The sequence below is a fragment of the Urocampus carinirostris genome, chromosome 2 (genome assembly GCF_059441175.1).
Source record: "Urocampus carinirostris isolate Australia breed hairy pipefish chromosome 2, RoL_Ucar_1.0, whole genome shotgun sequence".
NCBI lineage: Eukaryota > Metazoa > Chordata > Actinopteri > Syngnathiformes > Syngnathidae > Urocampus > Urocampus carinirostris.
This window is the reverse complement of record NC_142350.1, coordinates 1,975,865-1,997,710: the sequence shown is the minus strand read 5'-3', so window position 1 is coordinate 1,997,710 and position 21,846 is coordinate 1,975,865. Positions and strand designations below refer to the sequence as shown.

Genomic DNA, 21,846 nt, shown 5'->3' with positions numbered 1-21,846 from the left:
AATGATGGGAAAAGAAAGAAAAGAGAGAGGGAGAGAAGGACAGAGAGAGAGAAAGTAAGAAAAGGAAACAGACACCAAAGAGGAGAAAAGGGGAAAGAGATGAGAGAAAGATAATGGGTCTTTTTCAGAATTTCCGTGTAAAGGGTCAGCCTAATAAGGGACGATTGTAGGGTGATTGGACACACCTGTTGCAATTACAAACCGATTAAGCGTCCTCTGGTGGAAGGAGGAACGCAGGACTCTAACACATTTTATATTTTGTTCTTTCCTTTTTGCCATTTCATTTTTATCATTTTCTTTACTTTTTATTTTTAATTTTTTCATTTTTTATATGTTTCTTTTTTTCATCTTTTTGAAAGGTTCTTTTCTTTTTTCCCCTTTTTCCTTTTTCATATTTGTCTTTCTTTTTTGCATTCATTTTTCATTTAGTTTTTTTTCCATTTTTCTGGATTTTTCTTTTTTCTTTTTATTTCTCTTATTTTCCTTGAACATCTTTTATTTTTATATTTTCTTTTTTTCTCCTTTTTCTATTTCTTATTTTTTTCGCTTTTTCCTTTTGTGTTTTTTTTTCTTTCTCGATTTACTTTTTCTTTTCATTTTTTTCATAATTCTTCTCTTTTGTTTGCTCTTTTTCCTTTTTTCTTTTTTCATACTTTTCTTTTGTTTTTCATCCTTTTCCTGCTTTCTCTCTCTCATTTTTTCCTTTTCTTTTTTGCAAAATTTTTCTTTTTTCTTCACTTTTTTTTCCTTTATTTTTTTTTCATTTTCCTGACCCTTCCCCCTTTTACTTTTACTTTTGTTCTTGTATTTCTTTCTTTTATTTCCCTTTTCCTAGTTTTCTTCTTTTTTATTTTTCCCTTATTTTCTGCACTTTTGTCTTTCGCTTTTTTCTTCCTTTTTCTTGTTTTCTCTTTTTCCTAAAAGGTTTTCCTTTTTTCATCTTTTATCTGTTTTTCTTCTTTACTTGCTTTTCCTTTACCATTGTTTCTCTTTCTTCCCTTTGTCTTTTTTTAATTTTCTTACTTTTTATTACATTTTATATTCCTTTTTTCTTTCATTTTTTCTTCTATCTTCTCCTCTTTCATTTTTCCTTCCTTCTTAAAAGGCTTGGGAAATAATCAGAAGCGAAATATTTCTGGTCACTTTGATCTCTGTAGTTTGTATTTTTCCTTGCGCTTCGTAGTAATAGTTTTCGCTTTCTTAACACAATACAGTGACATCTTGTGGTCAAATCATACACACTGTCTCTTTAAGCCGATGTAGCCTTGTCCAAATTGTTCAGGGTGTTAAAATCAAAGGGGCCAAACTGGGTCGCACGGGGCCCCGTTTTCGAGGGCGTCACGTAACTCGGTCATATGGAGCTCATATCCTGTATGTGGTACTTCCTTCAGGAATGTCTTTTCCGTTTTATTGCAATTTCATCTGGAACGAGGACTTTCCTTTCCAGCCATCTGCAAACAATTTGTGCAGAAGATCGGATGACGGCCGTTTCCAGTGCTGGCAGTTTAACCGAGGTGTATTGTGTTTTTCTTTTTCTTTTTGGTGATCGGAGATTCGACGACACAAAAAAATTGAATGAAACCGGACCGCGGTTCTGTACCTCATCGGTTCCGCCCGATGCTGTTTTTACTCTCAGAATTTTAGAGAGACAATGTGTATTATTGGGGGCTTTTTTAGAAGTAAAAAACCTGCCTTCATTCGAACAAAACAGTACTGGAAAAAAGAAGACTTGAACTATAATATTAACAAAGAAAGAGAGTCAAGTTGGAGTGTAAACTGAGGAAAAAAATCTAATCAAACCAAGCAACTTGTCATTATCAATATTACATTATACATACCAGAGCCATGTCCCCCTAGTGGGAGGTGGTTAGTCTTTTTTTGACTCTTTCTGGGAAATCAATACAGAGGAGGGGATTCCCAGCCCCCTCGCCCAACCCATGTGTTGGGAGTCATTAGGTGACCAAACCCCCCAATTCCAACCCCTAATGCCGAGCGCCAATCAGGGAGGCAATGAATACCAATGTTGTAAGTCTTAGGCATGACCCGGCCGAGGCTTAAACCAGCGACCTCCCAGTCTCAGGGCGGGCGCTGTCTTTAAAATTATCATTATTATTATTATTATTATTATTATTATTATTTTTGTGCAAAATTAACAAGCAAGAGCACGTGAGCTACTAAAATGAAGTATTTTTTTGTACCAGCACTACTATCTATCTATCTATCTATCTACCCTGTTCATATCCCTCGGTGGGGGGGGCCAAAAGCTTTTTGAATGACTCACTGGCCCGCGTTCGAACTGCTGCTTTAAGCAAACAGCGTTAGCAGGGTCTTTGTTTTAATTGAACTAGCAGCTCATGAATTCTCATGCTAGCTGTATATCTTTGATGTTGAAAATAAAAGATGGACAACGGTTTTGAAGATAACTTTTTGATATAACAGATTTAGATATACAAAAGCAAGTAATGCACAGAAACAGTGTGGGAATATCTTTGCAGGATGTGCAGAGATTTTGCAAGAAACTTTTAGCGGCTTGAGTTCGTAGAAACCCTAATTCGGAAATGATTTGGAAGACTGGAGAATTGAACGACATTTCCCTTGACTCCCGATATCTTGACGACATCTTGCGGGGCAAAAAGGCCAGCCAAGATGGTGGCCCGACACTTCCTTATTCCCGTTCGTACACTCGTGTGCACACCACGTCCCCTGCGGTCATCGTCTAAAGGAAAAGACAGCAAAAATAATGTTGCCAAAAGAGAGGGGAGGTTATGCTCTTGTTGGCGACACGTTTGTTTACCAGGACTAGCTGCTGGTCTTCGGTCAGTTCTCGTGTCCACGTTGTCTTTGGTCCATTGCCTTTGGCCAAAGTCTGCTGGCAGCTGATTTTGCGCTCTGATTCCCAGGTTGGAAAACTCTTCACAAACACAGGGAATCGCTTTCCATGAGGACATGGAAAAATAAATATAGTACAGCAATCCCTCTGTTATCGCAGCCCCACAGAGACGAGGTCCTGAACCTGGAAGGTTGGTGTGTACATAACAATTTAGCACTAAACATCTCAAAGACAAAGGAACTCATCCTGGACTTCATTGAAAGAGCATCACATTGCTTCACCAGCTGTTAGTTTTCCTTATAACATAGAGAAAAAAAGACAAAGTAAGAAGAGAAAAAGTTAGCAAGCAGTGAAAGGAGAGAGAGAGAAGAGAAAGAAAGAAAATAGAGGAAGAGAAAGACAAAAGAAAAGAAGCGAAAAGTAATCGAGAAAGAGAAAAAAGAGAGATAGAAAAATGAGACCAAAATCGAAGAAAAGGGAGAGAGAAAGAGAGAGAAACACACACAGAGAGAAAAAGAGTGATAAAGAGAGAAAGAGAGAAAAGAAAATGGAGAGAGAGAGAGAGAGAGAGAGAGAGAGAGAGAGAGAGAGAGAGAGAGAGAGAAGAAAGAGGACCTCACCCTGGACTTCCAGAGAAGCAGCTCTACGCTTGCCCCATGTACGTCAAAGGTGAATGGGTGGAGCAAATACCATCATTGAAATTCCTGGGGGTCCAAAACTCTACGGACTTATCCTGGACAACCAACATGACAGTCGTGGTCAAGTAGGCCCAGCAGCGTCTGAGAACAACTGAGCACAAGCCTGCTGGTCAACCTCAACCGCTCCACCATAGAAAGCCTGCTGACCTACGCTGTGTCAGTGTGGCACTCAAGCTGCTCATTAGCAGACAAAAAGAGGAGGCTAGGGTGACTAACACTGCACAAAAGATCGTTGGCAACCCACTGCCTTCCTTGACTGACATTTATATTTACAGACGTCTAAACAGAACAAAAGGCATCATAAAGGACATTACTCACCCCTGCTTCCATTTGTTCATTCTGCTACCCTCTGGCAGACAGATACAGATCAATTTAAGCAAGAACAAACACTAAGAGACAGCTTCTTAACTAAAGCTGTCACGATACTTAACTTAAATCTGCACTGAACTAATATACAGACGCTGCCCTCCTTACGAACGAGATAGGTTCCGGACGATCGTTCGTAAGTTGAATTTGTTCGTAAGTTGCTTCAGTGCTATATTTTGTATGTTTAAGGTTTGTATAAGTATGTTTAAGGCTTTTATAAGTAACCTGTATTGTTTCATACGAAAAAAATAAACATTTCATAAAATAATATGTTCTTTAAAGATGAATAAAGTTGAGTTTAACTTACTTTTGGAAGATGCACTTCAAGAGACCCCCCTCCTTGGTAAAAAGTGGCTGAAAAAAGCGTTCCGACCATTTTCTCAACCGCATCAAGCTCCCATATTCCACTTCCATTTCAAAAGAAACGGCTCGCCTCTTTTTGACACTTTACACCAACCATATTGAATGGATGCATGAGATATTAGACAATAGAAACGCCATGTTCACACGCCGGTAGCAGTGGAAAGAAAAACTACAGTAATGTCCTGTACTTGGAAAAATGTGCACACAATACAAAATCTAACTTACAGCAATGTCGGGATATTTTTCGACATCCCCAAAAAATGTTTGTATCTACCGTTTTACATAAGTCGAATGGTCGTGAGTAGTGAAGTGTCATCTGCACGTTTTAATCATATCAGGTCATCTGTGTTTGCACTGTAAATAACCAATAATCTGTTATTAACTAATATTAATCATTGATAGCTGCTGTCACAGTTGCTGCCTACTGGGTTTTTATATTGTGTCCTGTCTTGTGTTGTGTAAATTTAGATATATTTGTCTTTGTGTATTGGTTATTGCGCTACTTTTGAATGCTATGTTACTGATTCATTCTACGTTACTTTAAAATTCTACGTGTATACTGTATGTGCACTATATGGGGTAGCTATGAATATTATGACACTGCCTTATGACAATAGAGGCTTTCTATTCTATTCTATTCTATTCTATTCTTTTAATAGGGACTAGCATCACACCTTCATAAAAGCCCCAAGGGAAAACGTATCTTGTGAAAAATGAGGGACATGGTCATTTCATACCATGCAGGGACGTCCGTCCACAGTGGTCTCATCGAAAGCTTGTCCCACGGTAAAAAAGATGTGTGTGGTCCGCAAGCTGGTGGAGGTTTTGATGGACAGGTTGTCTTCCTGTTGGCTGATTTCCACACCGGGATTGGAGGCCGCCACCGCCGCCATTTTCCTCACCAGCATGTTCACGCCTGCAGCACATTAAAAGAGTATCACATTGCTTCCCTGCAGTTAGTTTTCCTTACAACTGGGGCCAGAGGCCCCTTCACGACCTCTCTGTTTCCAATTTTTGGTCCTGCAGTGAGATGGAAAGAACATTTGCTCATACCTGATCCTTTTTGAAACACACAAAGAAAAATGGGGGAAAAAAAAGAGTGAGGAAGGAAAAAAGGGGAAGAATAGAAAGAAGACAGAGATTAAAAGGAGAGAGAGCAATTGACAAGAAAGAGAGAGACAGAGAGAGAAAAAATGGAAAGTGAAAGATAGGAAAAAGAAGATTAAAAAGAGAGAGAGACAAACACAAAAAGACAGAGGAAGTGAGAGAAAGTGAGAGTGATTGAGGGAATGACAGAGAGCAAATGAGTGAGAAAGATAAAAAGAGAGAAAGTGAGAGAATGAGAGAGAGAAAGCCAAATAAAATAGAGCAAAAGAGAGAGAGAGAGAAAGAGAGAGAGAGAGAGAGAGACAAAGAAAGCAGAGAAGAGCGCCTAGTTTTGGCGAAGTATGGTGGACATTATTTAAATTGCAGCTCATTTTTCTGTTGCGCTTCTTAGGCCTGATCCAAACTCAAGGGCCGCATGTTTGACACTCTTTGACTAACCTTAAACATGTTTTTTGGAAAACCCTAAACCTATTTCTAACCCCTTGCCCTAAATAATGAATAAAAAAACACAACATGAACTCCTAAAACACTGAATGCAATGAATCAAGTCAGATATGTAACCAAATGGACTTCCAAATTCTGTTCTTACTCACCCAACGCTTTCAAAAGCTCCTCGAAACCTTCTGAAGACTTCATCTTCCATTTGCCAGAGAAATCGGTGATTTTCTTCTCCATTTTTACTAATCTTCTCCGATTGCTCCCTTCTTTCTTTCCTTTTTTCTTTGTGTGTGCTGCAAAAAATCTGCGGTGTGCTTGTGAGTGGCGCTCCTGTCTTCCTCTTTCCTATTGGCTGAGAGTCCAGGGGCCATTTTAGGTTCAGAGCTTTGGGGGTACTGAGCACCCAGAGCAAGGATGTGCAAACTACGGCCTGCCTCACAAAAATGGTCAAGTTAAGTCAAGTCATGTTTATTTGTATAGCCCTTTACCACAAGGGCTGCACAGACCACAGATTATATATATATATATACTGTATATATATATATATATATATATATATATATATATATATATATATATATACATACACAGTTGCTTGCAAAAGTATTTAGCCCCCTTGAACTTTTTACCACATTTCAGACTTCAAACATCAAGGTATAAATTTTCCTAGAACAGTTTTTTTTCGGATGCGAAATTCATGAGTTTGTTAACTCCCATGTCAGAACCCGGACAGACAGTGGACCCATTCACATTACGTTTTCACACAAGCTTTATTTTACGGAAATGCGGAAGTCATGAGTGGGAACACAAACGCCAGCGATTCCGCAATCGCTGGGCAGAGGAAGTGAGACGGAGAAGTCAGGCGCGGGAAAACCGGATACACGAGCAGATACCGGACAGGACGGGACAGAAGGGATCGATACCTGACACTGGACACATGAGCAAGATACCGGACAGGACGAGACAGACGGGATCGATACCGGATACTGGATACTTGAGCAAGATACCGGACAGGACGGGACAAACGGGATCGATACCGGATACTGGATACACCAGCAAGATACCGGACGGGACAGGACAGATGGTATCGATACCGGATACTCGATACACGAGCAATATACTGGACGGAACAGGACAGACGGGGTCAATACCGGATACTGGATAAACAAGCAAGATACCGGACAGAGTCAAAGTAAACGTCTTGCAAGTGCAGAGGTTCGTTGACGGACTGACAAGGGGTGAACGGGAGCACCGAGTTTAAAAAGGAGGGGAGCCAATCAGGCGAAGAGTAGCAGCTGGTGCCAAACAAGCGGGCCCAGGTGAGGGCAATGGGCAATCGTGACATTTCGTCTCGATTACTATAATGCACTACTCGTCGGTCTCCCGAAGGCCAAAAGCAGCTGGTACAAAATGCTGCAGCGAGGCTTTTATCTAAGACAAGATAATTTGATCACGTAACCCCGATTTTAGCTAACTTGCATTGGCTCCCCATTAGCTTTAGATGTGATTGTAAGGTTCGGTTGGTATTATACAAAATAATTCATGGACTTGCTCCCTCATATCTTTCAGATTTACTTCCCCCTATGTTCCGGTCCGGAGCCTTCGCTCTGAAAATGCTGGTCTACGAGTGATCCCAACCAAGAGCCAAGAAGAGATCTGCAGGTTTGAGAGCGCTCTCCATTCGGGCCCCACTGCTGTGTAATGCTCTTTCCCTTGAGATTCGATCTGCAACATCAGTGGAAAGGTTTAAATCTAGGCTTAAAACACACTTCTATTTTATAGCTCATAAATGACTTATATTTCATGTTAACATTGTCTGTGTATTATTTGTTATTGCAACATCCGTTGCAGCCTGGTCATCCTGGTAGGGGGATTACCTCATGTTCGGTCCCTTCTCAAGGTTTCTTCATTTGCCCTCATGTACGTTTTAGATCAGGGGATGGTGTAATAATAGTCTGTAGTTTGCAATAATCTGTGGCCTGTGCAGCCCTTTGAGACTCCTTGTGACAAATGGCTGTACAAATAAACATGACTTGACTATTTATTTCATTTTATATATATATATATATATATATATATATATATATATATATATATATATATATATATATATATATATACTGGACTGTCTCAGAAAATGTGCACATGCGCAGTCCATCCTTCTTTTTCATCTGCTGTCAAACATGAGGGCTAAGAGGGGACTATGTGTATTATTTAGTGCCTCGAGTGTTGGGAAATATTTGAAGCTATTATAGATTTATTGTTACAGATGGCAGGATCAATTCATAGAAGCCTTTGTTGAAATGAAATAGACATGAGAGAAAGAATAACTATAGAAAAGAGACATCAATACACGCTGCAAAACAAGCTAGCTGGCGCGTAGAAGGTAAAAAGATAGATAGATAGATAGATAGATACTTTATTCATCCCCGGAGGGAAATTCACATTTCCAGCAGCATCCCTGAGCTGAGAACAATACAATAATAAAGCAAGAAGAATACAATATACAAATACCCAGTGTGACGTGCAAATACCCACTGTAGCGTGTTATATAGAATAACTAAATAGTGCTGCACAGAATACATATTGCAATAAGATTCGGTAATATGCAATGTAGGTGGTGTGGTTTACTGTGGGCTTTTACTCTGCCGGGTAGAGTTAAAGAGGCTCATGGCATGAGGAAGAAAAGATCTCTTCAGTCTGTCCGTAGTACAAGACAGTGACAGCAGTCTGTCGCTGAAACTGCTCTTCTGTCTGGAGATAATGCTGTGTAGTGGATGCGATGGATTGTCCATGATTGACCGCAGCTTTTTCAGTGCCCGTCTCTCAGCTACTGTTGTTAGGCTGTCCAGCTCTTTGCCCACAACAGAGCTCGCTTTCTTAGCCAGTTTATCGAGACGAGAGGCATCCTTCTTCTTGACGCTGCCTCCCCAACACGCTGCCGCATAGAAGAGGGCGCTTGCCACTACTGTCTCATAGAATATTTTCAGGAGCTTTTTGCAGATTTTGAAGGAGGCCAGCCTTCTGAGGAAGTAAAGTCAGCTTTGCCCTTTCCTACATACAGGACTGTCTCAGAAAATTAGAATATTGTGATAAAGTTCTTTATTTTCTGTAATGCAATTAAAAAAACAAAAATGTCATACATTCTGGATTCATTACACATCAACTGAACTATTTCAAGCCTTTTATTATTTGAATATTGCTGATTTTGGCTTACAGCTGAAAAAAACTCAAAAATCCTATCTCAAAATATTAGAATACTTCCTCAGACCAAGTAAAAAAATAATTTTATAACAGCAAAACTAAATCAAACATTTGAAAATGTCCATTGATGCACTCAGTACTTGGTTGGGAATCCTTTTGCACGGATTACTGCATCAATCCGGCGTGGCATGGAGGCAATCAGCCTGTGGCATTGCTGAGGTGTTATTGATGCCCAGGATGCTTCGATAGCGGCCTTCAGCTCATTTGCATTTGTAGGTCTGGTGTCTTTCATCTTCTTCTTAACTATACCCCACAAATTCTCGATGGGGTTCAGGTCAGGGGAATTAGCAGGCCTATCAAGGACAGTGATGCCATGGTCAGTGCACCAGTTACTGGTGGTTTTGGCACTGTGGGCAGGTGCCAGATCATGCTGGAAAATGAAATCCTCATCTCCATAGAGCTTTTCAGCAGATGGAAGCATGTAGTGCTCTAAAATCTCTTGGTACACAGTTGCATTTACTCTGGACTTGATGAAACACAGTGGACCAACACCAGCAGCTGACATGGCTCCCCAAACCATTGCTGACTGTGGGAACTTCACACTGGATTTCAAGCAACTTGGATTTTGCTCCTCTTCAGCCTTTCTCCAGACTCTGGCGCCTTGACTTCCAAATGAAATTCAAAACTTGCTTTCGTCTGAAAAGAGGACTTTGGACCACTCTGCAACTGTCCAGTGCTTCTTCTCCATAGCCCAAGTCAGACGCTTCTTCCGTTGTCTTGAGTTCAGAAGTGGCTTGACCATGGGAATACGGCTATTGTAGCCCATTTCCCGGACACGTCTGTGAACTGTGGCTTTTAATACCTGGACTCCAGCTTCAGCCCACTGTCTTTGAAGCTCCCCCAAATTCTGGAAGCGGCTCTTCGTCACAATTTTGTTAAGGCTGCGGTCATCTCTCTTGGTTGTGCAGCGTTTCCGGCCACATTTTTCCCTTCCAACAGACTTTTTGTGGATATGCTTTGAAACTGCACTCTGTGAACAGCCTGCTCTTTGAGAATTTTCCTTTTGTGTCTTACCCTCCTGATGGAGGGTATCAATGATGGTCCTCTGGACAGCAGTCTTCCCCATACTTGTGATTTAGTTTACTGAACCAAGCTGAGTGTTTTTAGGCTCAGGAAACCCTCGCAAGGTGTTTCGAGTTAATTAGATGATTCAGGTGATTAGTTGAATAGCCTACTTGTATACTTTTTCATGATATTCTAATATTTTGAGATAGGATTTTTGAGTTTTCTTAAGCTGTAAGCCAAATTCAGCAATATTCAAATAATAAAAGGCTTGAAATAGTTCAGTTGATGTGTAATTAATCCAGAATGTATGACATTTTTGTTTTTTTAATTGCATTACAGAAAATAAAGAACTTTATCACAATATTCTAATTTTCTGAGACAGTCCAGTATATATATATATATACTATATACTATATATACAAGTATGGGGAAGACTGCTGATCTGTCTGCTGTCCAGAGGACCATCATTGATACCCTCCATCAGGAGGGTAAGACACAAAAAGAAATTTCTCAAAGAGCAGGCTGTTCACAGAGTGCAGTTTCAAAGCATATCCACAAAAAGTCTGTTGGAAGGGAAAAATGTGGCCGGAAACGCTGCACAACCAAGAGAGATGACCGCAGCCTTAACAAAATTGTGAAGAAGAGCCGCTTCCAGAATTTGGGGGAGCTTCAAAGACAGTGGGCTGAAGCTGGAGTCCAGGTATCAAAAGCCACAGTTCACAGACGTGTCCGGGAAATGGGCTACAAAAGCCGTATTCCCATGGTCAAGCCACTTCTGAACTCAAGACAACGGAAGAAGCGTCTGACTTGGGCTATGGAGAAGAAGCACTGGACAGTTGCAGAGTGGTCCAAAGTCCTCTTTTCAGACGAAAGCAAGTTTTGCATTTCATTTGGAAGTCAAGGCGCCAGAGTCTGGAGAAAGGCTGGAGAGGAGCAAAATCCAAGTTGCTTGAAATCCAGTGTGAAGTTCCCACAGTCAGCAATGGTTTGGGGAGCCATGTCAGCTGCTGGTGTTGGTCCACTGTGTTTCATCAAGTCCAGAGTAAATGCAACTGTGTACCAAGAGATTTTAGAGCACTACATCTGCTGAAAAGCTCTATGGAGATGAGGATTTCATTTTCCAGCATGATCTGGCACCTGCCCACAGTGCCAAAACCACCAGTAACTGGTGCACTGACCATGGCATCACTGTCCTTGATTGGCCTGCTAATTCCCCTGACCTGAACCCCATTGAGAATTTGTGGGGTATAGTTAAGAAGAAGATGAAAGACACCAGACTTACAAATGCAAATGAGCTGAAGGCCGCTATCGAAGCATCCTGGGCATCAATAACACCTCAGCAATGCCACAGGCTGATTGCCTCCATGCCACGCCGGATTGATGCAGTAATCCGTGCAAAAGGATTCCCAACCAAGTACTGAGTGCATCAATGGACATTTTCAAATGTTTGATTTAGTTTTGCTCTTATAAAATTATTTTTTTACTTGGTCTGAGGAAGTATTCTAATATTTTGAGATCTATTGCATCAGAAATACTACAAAAGATAACTTCAATAATACTAGAAAAATACCACAGATGTACTTCAAAAAATATAATATAAAAATACTCCAAAATACTCCAAAATAAAAGTAAAATAATACTATGAAAATACAATTGAAATACTAACAAAAATACAACTCAAGTAATACTACAAAAATACTACAGACACACTACCAATATTCTATATGTCTATCTATCTATCTATCTATCTATCTATCTATCTATCTATCTATCTATCTATCTATCTATCTATCTATCTATCTATCTGTCTATCTGTCTATCTGTCTGTCTGTCTGTCTGTCTGTCTGTCTGTCTGTCTGTCTGTCTGTCTATCTATCTATCTATCTATCTATCTATCTATCTATCTATCTATCTATCTATCTATCTATCTATCTATCTATCTATCTATCTATCTATCTATCTATCTATCTATCTATCTATCTATCTATCTATCTATCTATCTATCTATCTATCTATCTATCTACCCTGTTCATATCCCTCGAGAGGGGCGACCGACAGCAAGACAAATACAGACAAAAACAAAGAAAATAAAAAAACAAAAAAGAGCAAAATTCACACAAAAAAAATTGGAACATGGTCAACCCAAATGCCCAAACACCCAAACAAGTTAAGCACCTCGGCACTCAAGTTGGTCATGCTTTCGTCCCTCCAGATGAAAAGGGACACAAGAAAGCGGCAATGTCACTCGGGTCAGGGTGACACAACACACCCCTGTCTCACACCAGTCAACACAGGGAACCACTCACTTGTCTCACTCCCTACTCTTACACATGCTCTGCTGTTCACATAAAACATCTTTAATGCTTCCAACAACTTTCCACCCACTCCATACATTACCATCATTTGCAACAACACCTCCCTATCAACTCTGTCATAGGCCTTTTCCAAGTCATGAAAGCCATATAAACATCCTTACCTTTTGTAAAATATTTCTCACACACCTGTCTTACTCCAAACACCTGGTCCACACATCCTTTCCTTTCCTGAAACCACTCTATTCCTCCATCACTATCTCATCTGTTCTTCCTCTCACTCTTTTAATCAAGACTTTACCACACAGCTTACCCGGCACAGACAACAAACTGATACCTCTTGAACTGCTACATTCATACTTATCACCTTTACCGTTATACAATGGCACCACACATGCACGACACCAATCAAGAGTAACCACACCACTCAAAACGTATACATTCAACAAGCGTACTAACCAGTCAATCATAGCCGTGCCACCTTTCTTCAAGCATTCAGCAGTATAACTATCCAACCCAGACGCCTTACCCCCTTTCATATCTTTCAATTGCCTCTTTCACCTCCCATGTTTCCACAGGCTTCACATTTAAATCACCCAACACGGGCATTTTTATTTATTATTGTTTAGCCTATATCAACCATCAACATGATATCTACCGGAAATCATTTTGTCATGCGAAGCTATCGACGTGATACCACCAATCGACTTGACTTCTCTCCCATCCTCCACATTTAGCAACTCCTCAAAATACTCTGCCCATCTCGTCCTGACTGCACTACCGCTAACCAGCAATCTACCGTCCTTATCTTTCACTTTCTCTTCCTTTCCAGACTCGCTCTTTCTTACTCTTTTCACTTCTTTCCAGAATACTTTTCTCCTTTCCTTAAAGTTCACTCCTATCTTCCGACACCATTTTTTTTGGTTTGAACAAATTTATTGACACTAATAACAGCAAACAAACAATCTGAGGTTTGAACAACCCTTCTCGACAATCTTAACAGCAATCAAGCATATTCACAATTTCGTTATATAACATCTTTTTTAGTTTCAATAGATCCGTCCAGTCCAAAATCGATTGTTTTTTTGGTCTGAACAAATCCACCGACACCAACAGCAGCAAACAAACACGACAATCTCAACATCAAACAAGCATATTCACAATTTTGTTATATCTGACAATATGACGTGACAATATGACGTTTTAACATTTTTTCCTGACATTTTCAACATCAATTAAACAATTTCAGAGTTATTATCTTTTAACAGTAGTTAACCAAAGTGTAAAGGGCAATACTATTGTGCAAGGGCATAGCTCTGCCATCCCACCCTCCCTAGCAGCATCCTCCAGTCCTCAGTGTGGGTCCTCTCCCTTCTCACTTCTATTTTCTACAACCAGTCCGTTGCTGCCGGGGCCCCCACAAAGTAGCTCCGGTTCCCCCCTCCGGGTGGGCGCAGACGATTCTTCTTTATCGCTGATTGTATGGTATCTGCAGCCATTTGGAGCACAGCCACGGGGGGGATCTGCCTGCACCTCCATACCAGCAGGTTTCTGGAGGTCCAGATGGCGTCCTTGATGGCGGCGAGAGTGAGCCAGTCCCTGGCAAAGTCGTTCTGTGACCTCCTCGACCGACTCAACCCGTAAAGCACGTACTGTGCGTCAGGGACCTCCCCTGCTGGCAAGTCCAGGAATTTTCCTAGTTGGTCGGCCATTGTCCACAGGTCCTCGGCCGGTCAAGGAGGTGAACATGGATCCCCGTCAGCGTAGTGACCTCGTCTTAATCCATTTTTATTTCTTGACATTTCTTTTCAAGATAATAAAATAAAAATGATGCCATAGCTTGAAATCTTGATCTTCACAGGACTGTGTCTTGAGTTGTTATGATTTCTACAGCCCGGTGTTATCCGAGAAATGCATCCCTGCCGAGATCTGCATCCCCTCGCTACTACAACCACTTTTACCTCGTTTTATCTCACTTTTAGGGAATGTAATGGCGAACATATAACCAAAACCACTTCGTCTTGCATTTGTTGGGAATGTAATACAACTTAAACCATTCCGTCTTTGTTTTTGTTGTGAACGTAATCGAACGGTAAATCCTCCCCCCCTCGCGTGAACACGCATTCTGCTGCGCTTCCAACAAAAACGATCGTATTCTATATAAAACGCTTATTAAAACAATAAAGCGAGCTAATTATAACAATTGGGAGATCTTAGTCTATATAACGCGTTTATTTAAACAATAAAGTGCGATCGTATTCTACAAAATGCGTTTGTTAACACGGATGAAAAAGTCAAAAGCAATCGCAGCAGAATGCGCGTTCACGCGAGGGGGTTGGGGGTGGGGGTGTTGCGTAGGAGTCGGATTTGGGCACAACACCGGCTCGGGAGCTTTTATACCCGTGGTCCACACGAGAAAATGACGCAGAAATGACGCGATGAGGAAGCGAAGCAGTCGCCGGCGTCTGTTTTGCGGGCATACCACCGATTAACAGCGGGTTGGCCAATTTTACGCATTTTCCATCACGAGCAACCACGGGCAAAAAAAACCCCGCAAAATTTTAGCCGTGATTCAGCCGCAAACGGCTGTGTGACCGGCCCCTAAGTTTCTTGTTTTTCCCTGCATTTTTAAAAAAGGTCTGTGTTCGTTTCTTTGTCATCTCCCACCATTGTGCTCGTGAATCTTGAAGGGTCTGCCAGTCTTTGTACAGCTCCCTGTATTGTGCGGCTAGAGCCTCATCCTTACAGCAGGGAGCAGTTTAACTTCCACAAACCCTTCCCAACAGTCATACCTGAAGGGAATGAGAGAGAGCAGGACAGTAGCAAGTGATCCGAAAAAAAAACAGGAATTAAACTTGCATCACTCAGTCCTAAACCCCTTGTAAATATGTAGTCTATTCGAGAGGCTCTGGCATTGTCACTACTGAACCAGGTGAAGCCCTCCTCTCTTGGATGTATGGATTTGAAACAGTCCTCCAGTTTAAATGTTCGGCACGTGTCTTGTAATAAAGTTGATGTTTTATCTACTTTAAACTCCTCATCGGTCCTCTTTCTATCCTTCCTACTTAGAATACAATTAAAATTTCCTCCCAGGATTAGTGGTTGATGGCCTAGCATATGCACTGAATGTCCTCTAAGAGTTCGTACCTGAGTTGTATGTCGGGATGGCCGTATATGTTAATGAGGTTAAAATCGTTCCCTATATAGGAAAGTCTTGCTAAGATTGCGCGTCCGTCTCTCATCACAGTACTCCCCTTTATGATGAGTTGAGGGTTGTTTATTAAAATGGCTACCCCATCGTTACGGTTTTCATTCGAGCCACTCCACAGTGACGGATATGGCCAAATCTCTTCCCACTGTTTATAATTTTTTAGAAAGGGGATGCAGCATTCTTGTAGTAAAAACACATCCGTTCTGATAGTTTTTAAGAACGATAAAACGCTGTGAGCCTTAACCTTTGATCTCACACTTCTCACATTGAGAGTAGAGAATGTAATGTTCATAAGTGTTGTTAAAGTATTTAAACTACTAAGACAAAACCGGGGGATCCGAGTCCATTCTTTGGTGATCATCGAGAGTGTCACCTGTGTCAGACTCACCACTTAAGAGCAGTACCTCATTTGGAGACTCACCGGGGAAAACTCTGGAATCCTCTGACTCTCTGTCTGTGGTTCCAGGTCTTCCCTTTTTTTCTGGGTTAGGGGGTGAGCCAGAGGACCTATCGAGGGGTCTCTTACATCCCTGCCCACAAAGGGTCAGATTTTTTCCCTCCCCGACTTCCTCCGGCTCAACTTCATACAGTTCCCTTGTGGGCTTTTTCATCGGCGATCGGCTTTCTTCTAAATGCCTTCTCTTTGTTTCCGGTGTTTTCACCACCCCCAATTTTGTCTTACTTTTACCCCTCTTTCCAGTGCCCGTATGGGTTTTTGGAGAGTCGTTCGCCTTTTCGATTTGTTTGTCTTTTCCAAATCCCGGTAGTGGCATAGCAAACAATTTTGCTATTTTGGACTCTCTTCCAGGCCCTTCCTGATTAATATGTGTTTTTGGAGTGGCAGTTGCCTTTTCTATTTGTTTGTCTTGTCCAAATTCAGGTATTGTATGAAAAATCAAATTACAATTTCCAGGTCCTTCCTGACTCAAATTTGATTCTTTGGTCTCTCCTCCAGGGGTTTTGGGAGGGACATCTGTATTTTCAATTTGTTTGTCTTGTCCATTTTCTTTGTGCATTTCTTGTTCATCTTCATTGGGTATTTCCATAACTTTATTCATTTCCTGTTCATTCTCAATGGTTATTTCCACAACTTTATTCATTTATTGTTCATTTTCATTTGGTATTTCCATAACTGTATTCATTTCATTGTCTTTGTTATCTTTATTCATTTCATTGTCTTTGTTACATTTATTCATTTCATTATCTATGTTGTCTGACATCATTTTATTGTCTTCCTAGCTTTCAACTTGTTAGCAAACGATTTCGGGCAGTTCCTATGGAGGTGGTTCGTTTCTCCACAGAGATTGCATTTTCTGCTATTGGTACATTCCTCAAAGGAATGTCCAATTGTCCTGCACTTTCCACCAAAAATTCGATCACATACCTCAGCCAGATGCCCATGCTCACCACATTTGCGACAGAGTTTCGGTTGTCCTTGATAGTGGATAAAGCCACGGTTTTCCCCCAGGACTATCATCGACAGGAGGTGTTTCAGTTCCTGAAAGCCCTGAGGATCTTGCCATTGCTGGATGGGTATCCTCCAGGCACAAGTCCAAACGTTTTTCCCATCCCTCACCTTCATAGCCTAGCCTTTTATCGAGCAATATCTACTCATCCAATAACAGATGTCATCAGCATTCACCACTTCATTAAACATTCTGACAATAACTATCTTGCTAGCATTATCAGTCAGCTTCTCCACTGTAAATCCAGAAAGCGATTCCAAAACTCTTGATAAAGAGCCGCCATTACAAAACTTACATCAAAGCCTTTGCCAGAAGGCAACCTTATGACGGAATTTAACTCCTCCGGTTTAAACTTCAGAATTTTTTTAAATAAACTTGTTCATAAAATCAAGTCTTGACATTCCTACATCTTTGAACAAGAATCGTACGCAGTTATGTCTCCGCCCGCCGGCAGGACTCGGCTGCTTTACTTCTAGCTCTGTCAAAATGGTTCGAATTGTAAAATTAATAGTTAACAACACACTCAAAGCCGACGCAAAAGAGAGTATAAACGCAGAGAACGAGCAGTGCTAACCTGATCCTTCCGCCACCATTCATCATTTGCTTTCCTATTCGCTGCTTCCACTACCGCTTTTACCAACCTTTTCTTCACTTTATACCTTTCATACGCATCACCACCCTTATTTTACAGTCACTCCTCAAAGGCAGGTCTCTGTCACAGCTTCATCATTCCACCATTCATTTCTGTCAGAGTTTATAAAGATATAAACTCATTGCAGGCGGAATTATTCAGGTCCAAGCATTTAAGGAAAAAGGGGGGAAAGGAGTGCCTGACCTCCAGCTTTTCCTGGGAAGCAAATATGTCTCTCTCGACTTCCAAAACGCTGTGGGCCCACCCAACAACCCGAAAAGTCAAGCGATGACCTGGTTCTGGATTGGCTCATTTTTGCGGAAGCTAAAGCTTGAACCAAACAATCGTTTGATTCCAGTTTCATCTAACTTGCCACCAACACATCTCTTTATTCGGGATTTTTTTAAAGAAGTTTGATTTAGAAACACAAGAATGTCCCACTTTACAAAACCACAGGGCCCTTATTGCTATTGTGCAAGGGCGAGCAACAGTAAGACCTGTGCGGGGGCTTGCGCGGTATATTGAGAAGTCGCACATAAACAGGAAATGGAGTCACACATCAGTGTCATATTACATTACAATGAAATCAGACTGAAAACGTAGAAATAGACTGATCTTTGTAACGTGACTATGTGTGTGTGTGTGAGATGATTATTTGTATACTAGGAATATAAAGACAGGTTAAACAAGTCAATTTCATAGCATGGGAGTCTGAGAAATACACACTTAAAATAGCTAACTTTACAATTTCTTTTTGTAATACCTCGACCAACTTTTCTCATTCCACACACTTTTTTCGCACTCCTCAACACTGCCTCTTTAACCACTTCCATTCCATTTCCACACTCTCAACTTCTCTTCTACTAATGTGTTTATACTCTTCCCCTATCTTCTCTTTCTGACTTATTCAACTCTGACATTTTCATCTCTTCCCTCAGACTCTTTTTATAACAAGCCCTCCACGATCATCTATTCTCATTTTTCCTTCCACATAAAAATGATCAGATATACCACTCATTTCACCTCTGTCAACATGCACACCCAACAATCTACTTAACATCTCTTTCATAACCACTACATAATCCATCAGTGCTCTGTCCACCATCTCACCACCATCCACTCTGACAAAGGTATACTTATTCACGTCCTTCTTTTTAAACAATGTATTTGCAATCACCAACTCATTTTCCACACACAATGGCGGCGCAGTGGTTAGCGCATGTGCGGCACAGTTCATGTCATGGGAACCTCCTGCGCGGGTTCGAATCCAGCTCCAGACTTCCTGTGCGGAGTTTGTATGTTCTCCCCGTGCTTGCGTGGGTTTCCTCCTGGCACTCCAGTTTCCTCCCACACTCCAAAAACATGCCATTCAGGTGAATTGGTCGGTCCAAATTGTCCCTAGGTGTGAATGTGCGAGTGAGTTGTCTGTCCCCGTGTGCCCTGCGATTGGCTGGCAACCAGTTCAGGGTGTCCCCTGCTCACTGCCCGATGATTGCTGGGATGGGCTCCAGCACCCCCGCGACCCTACTGATGATAAGCGGTGCAGCTGATGAGATGAGATGAGATGAGAACTCAATCAATTTCTTCCCACTCTCATTTCTTCCTGGTATTCCATATCTACCTACCACATTTTCAACCATTCCATCACACACTCTAGCATTTAGGTCACCTAGTATTACCGCTTTCCAACCTTCTTTTGCACTTGCTACACAATCGGAAAAATCCTTCCAGAGCTCCTCTCTCTCTTCAGCACTTCTTTCTGAACCAGTTCCATATGCACATATAAACATCCATACTTCTATACCCCCCTCTAATCGCACCCACATCAATCTCGAAGATATCTCTTTCCACTCTACCAGTTTTTCCTTTGCTTTCTCACTCACAAGCACAGCCACTCCTTCTCGAGCATGTCCACCCGTAACTCCAGACTTTCTACCATACATACCTCCAAGCTGTAATTCACCCTTTCCTTTCATCTTTGTTTCTCTCAAGGCTAACACATCAAATATTCTACTAGAGAAATACTACAAAAAAAACAACTGCAGAAATACTAAGAAAAATATGACAAAAATACAACTAAAATAATAATACAGATATACTACACAGATACTACTGTAGATACACAGTGTTAGGCACTAAATGTACTGAACCATTTCAAGGCAATGGTGTATTTATGGCGCTGGGTTATTAACATTTTGGTTTTGTTTTTCTTTTTTTCATCTAGCGTTTTTAATAATATTTTACACTATCCTGTTCCTTATAAAGGAAAATGGAGTTTTCAAAATGGGGTTTTGGGGTTTTTAAGGGTTATTGATCTATCTCCGTTATTCATTATCCATTATCCGTTATCGGTCAGTTCATAATACGCTACAAAGCCTAGGAGTCGGGACACTTACTCTCAGCCAAAAGGCCAAGCTAAGGTCCTAGCCCTAAAGCCTTGCTGCGATCATTGCGAATGCACCGTTCCCGGAGGTACTGCAATACCGGGCCGATGCATGGAGTGGACAGAGCAAGCTCATATTCCATCTCCGAAATGCAAAAATCAAAGATTGTAACTAAATAAATAGTAGACAATCTCTTTGCTACCACATAGATAGTACACAATTCTAGAACCATAGTTTTCAAAATGGTAAATGTTCTAGGGGTGCTTGGATTGAATTTGGGGATGACCATATGTGAGGCCCCGGTCAATATTAGGGGAAGGCGCGGTTTTAATTGACGGAGCCATGCTCGTCTTAGTGGTCGCCAGCAGATGGCGGTAACGTCTGATCATCATCATTCGGAACTTTCTTAATTAAACAAGTGCGTATGGGCTGGTGTACAAAAGAGAGAGATAGAGAGAGAGAGAGGATGAGAAATATCGAAAGAGCTAGGAAGGGAGAGAGAGAGAGGGAGAAATAAATATAGTGAGAGAAACAGTTAGTGTGTGATAAATATAGAGACAGTGATAGAGGAAGAAAGAAAAAAAAAGAAAGAAAGAAAGACGGATAGAGAGAGAGAGAGAGAGATGGAGAGAGAGAGAAAGAGAAACAGAAAGAAAGAGAGAGAATGAAATACAGCTACAAAGTCTATGTGAGTGACGCCTGCCTTTGGTGACATCAGGTGGACAGATTTAAGACTACAGCTCGCGGGCTGCACGTTGAAATCCCTCGTCTGTTGTTTTCTGTAATGTGTGCAGTACCCGTTCTGCGCTACTTTTGTGACGTTGTTCACATTTGAAGCCGTAATATTACATTTTTTAAATTTCTTTTTTCCTTCTATTTCAAAATTTGAAACAGTATTCAAAGCAACATTTTAGGCAAACAAACCACAGGAAATATTTTGGCCTCCACCACATTCCTTAAAAACATCAACCGATAAGTCGGTCAAGTATTTGTCTTAAGCCGCGCCCATCACGCATGACGTCATGTCGCATGTGACAGACCAGGAAGGGCAGCACAATTTTCTTTCGGGACTCAAGAGGAAAACATTCCCCTTTTGTATTGTTGCGCACCCCAAAAAGCAAGTATTTATCTTAAAAATATAACACTTTTACACTCCTTTATTGTTTTGTGGGACGTAACATTACAACTGTAGCATTTTACATTTTTCATTATTTAAAGTGACAGAAAAAGGTTTAGAAATGCTTGTAGCGCTATTTTGTTTGATTTTTAATTTAAGTTTCCGCCATTTGAAATTATGAATTAAAACCTTGACTCGTTGACTTTGGAAATTCTGAGTTACAACGTTGAATTGTTGGCTTTCTCTTACGTTCTGTTACAATGTCATAGAGCATTGAATCGCGTTTGTTTGTTTCGAGCGTCTTCGTTTAGCTGCTCGCATCCTGCTAACTAGCCACTAAGCTAGCGATGCTGAGATAGCTGAGCACAATAAGTATGACAGAATCTTTTTTTATTCTTTACTCTTTTATGCAATTTGAATGTGTGTGCAGGCCTAAATTAGAATCAAAACGTTCTACAGAGGAGACAAGATGTCGTTCGCCCAAGGAGACGGTTACCGCTCAGTCCTTCGGGACTTTGGCGGCCTCATCCAGACCTGCTCGTCCAATATACAAAAGATTACGCAAAATAGTAAGTTCTAATGATTGCAAATGCGTCTTTCAACGTACCAGGAATTCTGGCACATATTCTAGGTCATCTTTGCACCATCTATATG

The 21,846-nt window shown here is 41.1% G+C and overlaps 2 protein-coding genes and 1 pseudogene across 4 annotated transcripts in view; 1 reads left to right on the top strand and 2 right to left on the bottom strand.

The window, feature by feature from the left end:
• Positions 1-2,326: 2,326 nt before the first annotated feature.
• LOC148370605 (cellular retinoic acid-binding protein 2-like) lies at positions 2,327-6,120 on the bottom strand. Its single transcript, XM_088327735.1, has 4 exons — positions 5,958-6,120; positions 4,995-5,173; positions 2,795-2,911; positions 2,327-2,716 (listed from the first exon to the last, which is right to left on the bottom strand). The coding sequence occupies exons 1-4, from the start codon at positions 6,037-6,039 to the stop codon at positions 2,666-2,668; spliced, it is 429 nt and encodes a 142-aa protein (XP_088183861.1). The 5' UTR covers positions 6,040-6,120; the 3' UTR covers positions 2,327-2,665.
• Positions 6,121-20,141: 14,021 nt separating this feature from the next.
• On the bottom strand, positions 20,142-20,291 carry LOC148370604 (U2 spliceosomal RNA; annotated as a pseudogene).
• Positions 20,292-21,044: 753 nt separating this feature from the next.
• The window catches only part of LOC148370603 (syntaxin-12-like), a 40,992-nt gene continuing 40,190 nt past the window's right edge, over positions 21,045-21,846 (top strand). For all 3 annotated transcript variants that reach the window (XM_088328291.1, XM_088328292.1, XM_088328290.1), the window contains exons 1-2: positions 21,045-21,192; positions 21,623-21,761. In XM_088328291.1, the coding sequence (XP_088184417.1) occupies positions 21,662-21,761 (100 nt within the window). In that variant the 5' untranslated portion in view covers positions 21,045-21,192; positions 21,623-21,661. The remainder of the gene's footprint in view (positions 21,193-21,622; positions 21,762-21,846) is intronic.

Bases quoted from the DNA above. Each gene is read 5' to 3' on its own strand.
- LOC148370605 (XM_088327735.1), bottom strand. From the start codon at position 6,039: ATGGAGAAGAAAATCACCGATTTCTCTGGCAAATGGAAGATGAAGTCT. The intron at 2,912-4,994 runs GTATGAAATGAC...GTGTTTGTGAAG, and splicing joins TGGACGGACGTCCCTGCATG to AGTTTTCCAACCTGGGAATC. The intron at 2,717-2,794 runs GTAAACAAACGT...CTTTTCCTTTAG, and splicing joins AAGACCAGCAGCTAGTCCTG to ACGATGACCGCAGGGGACGT.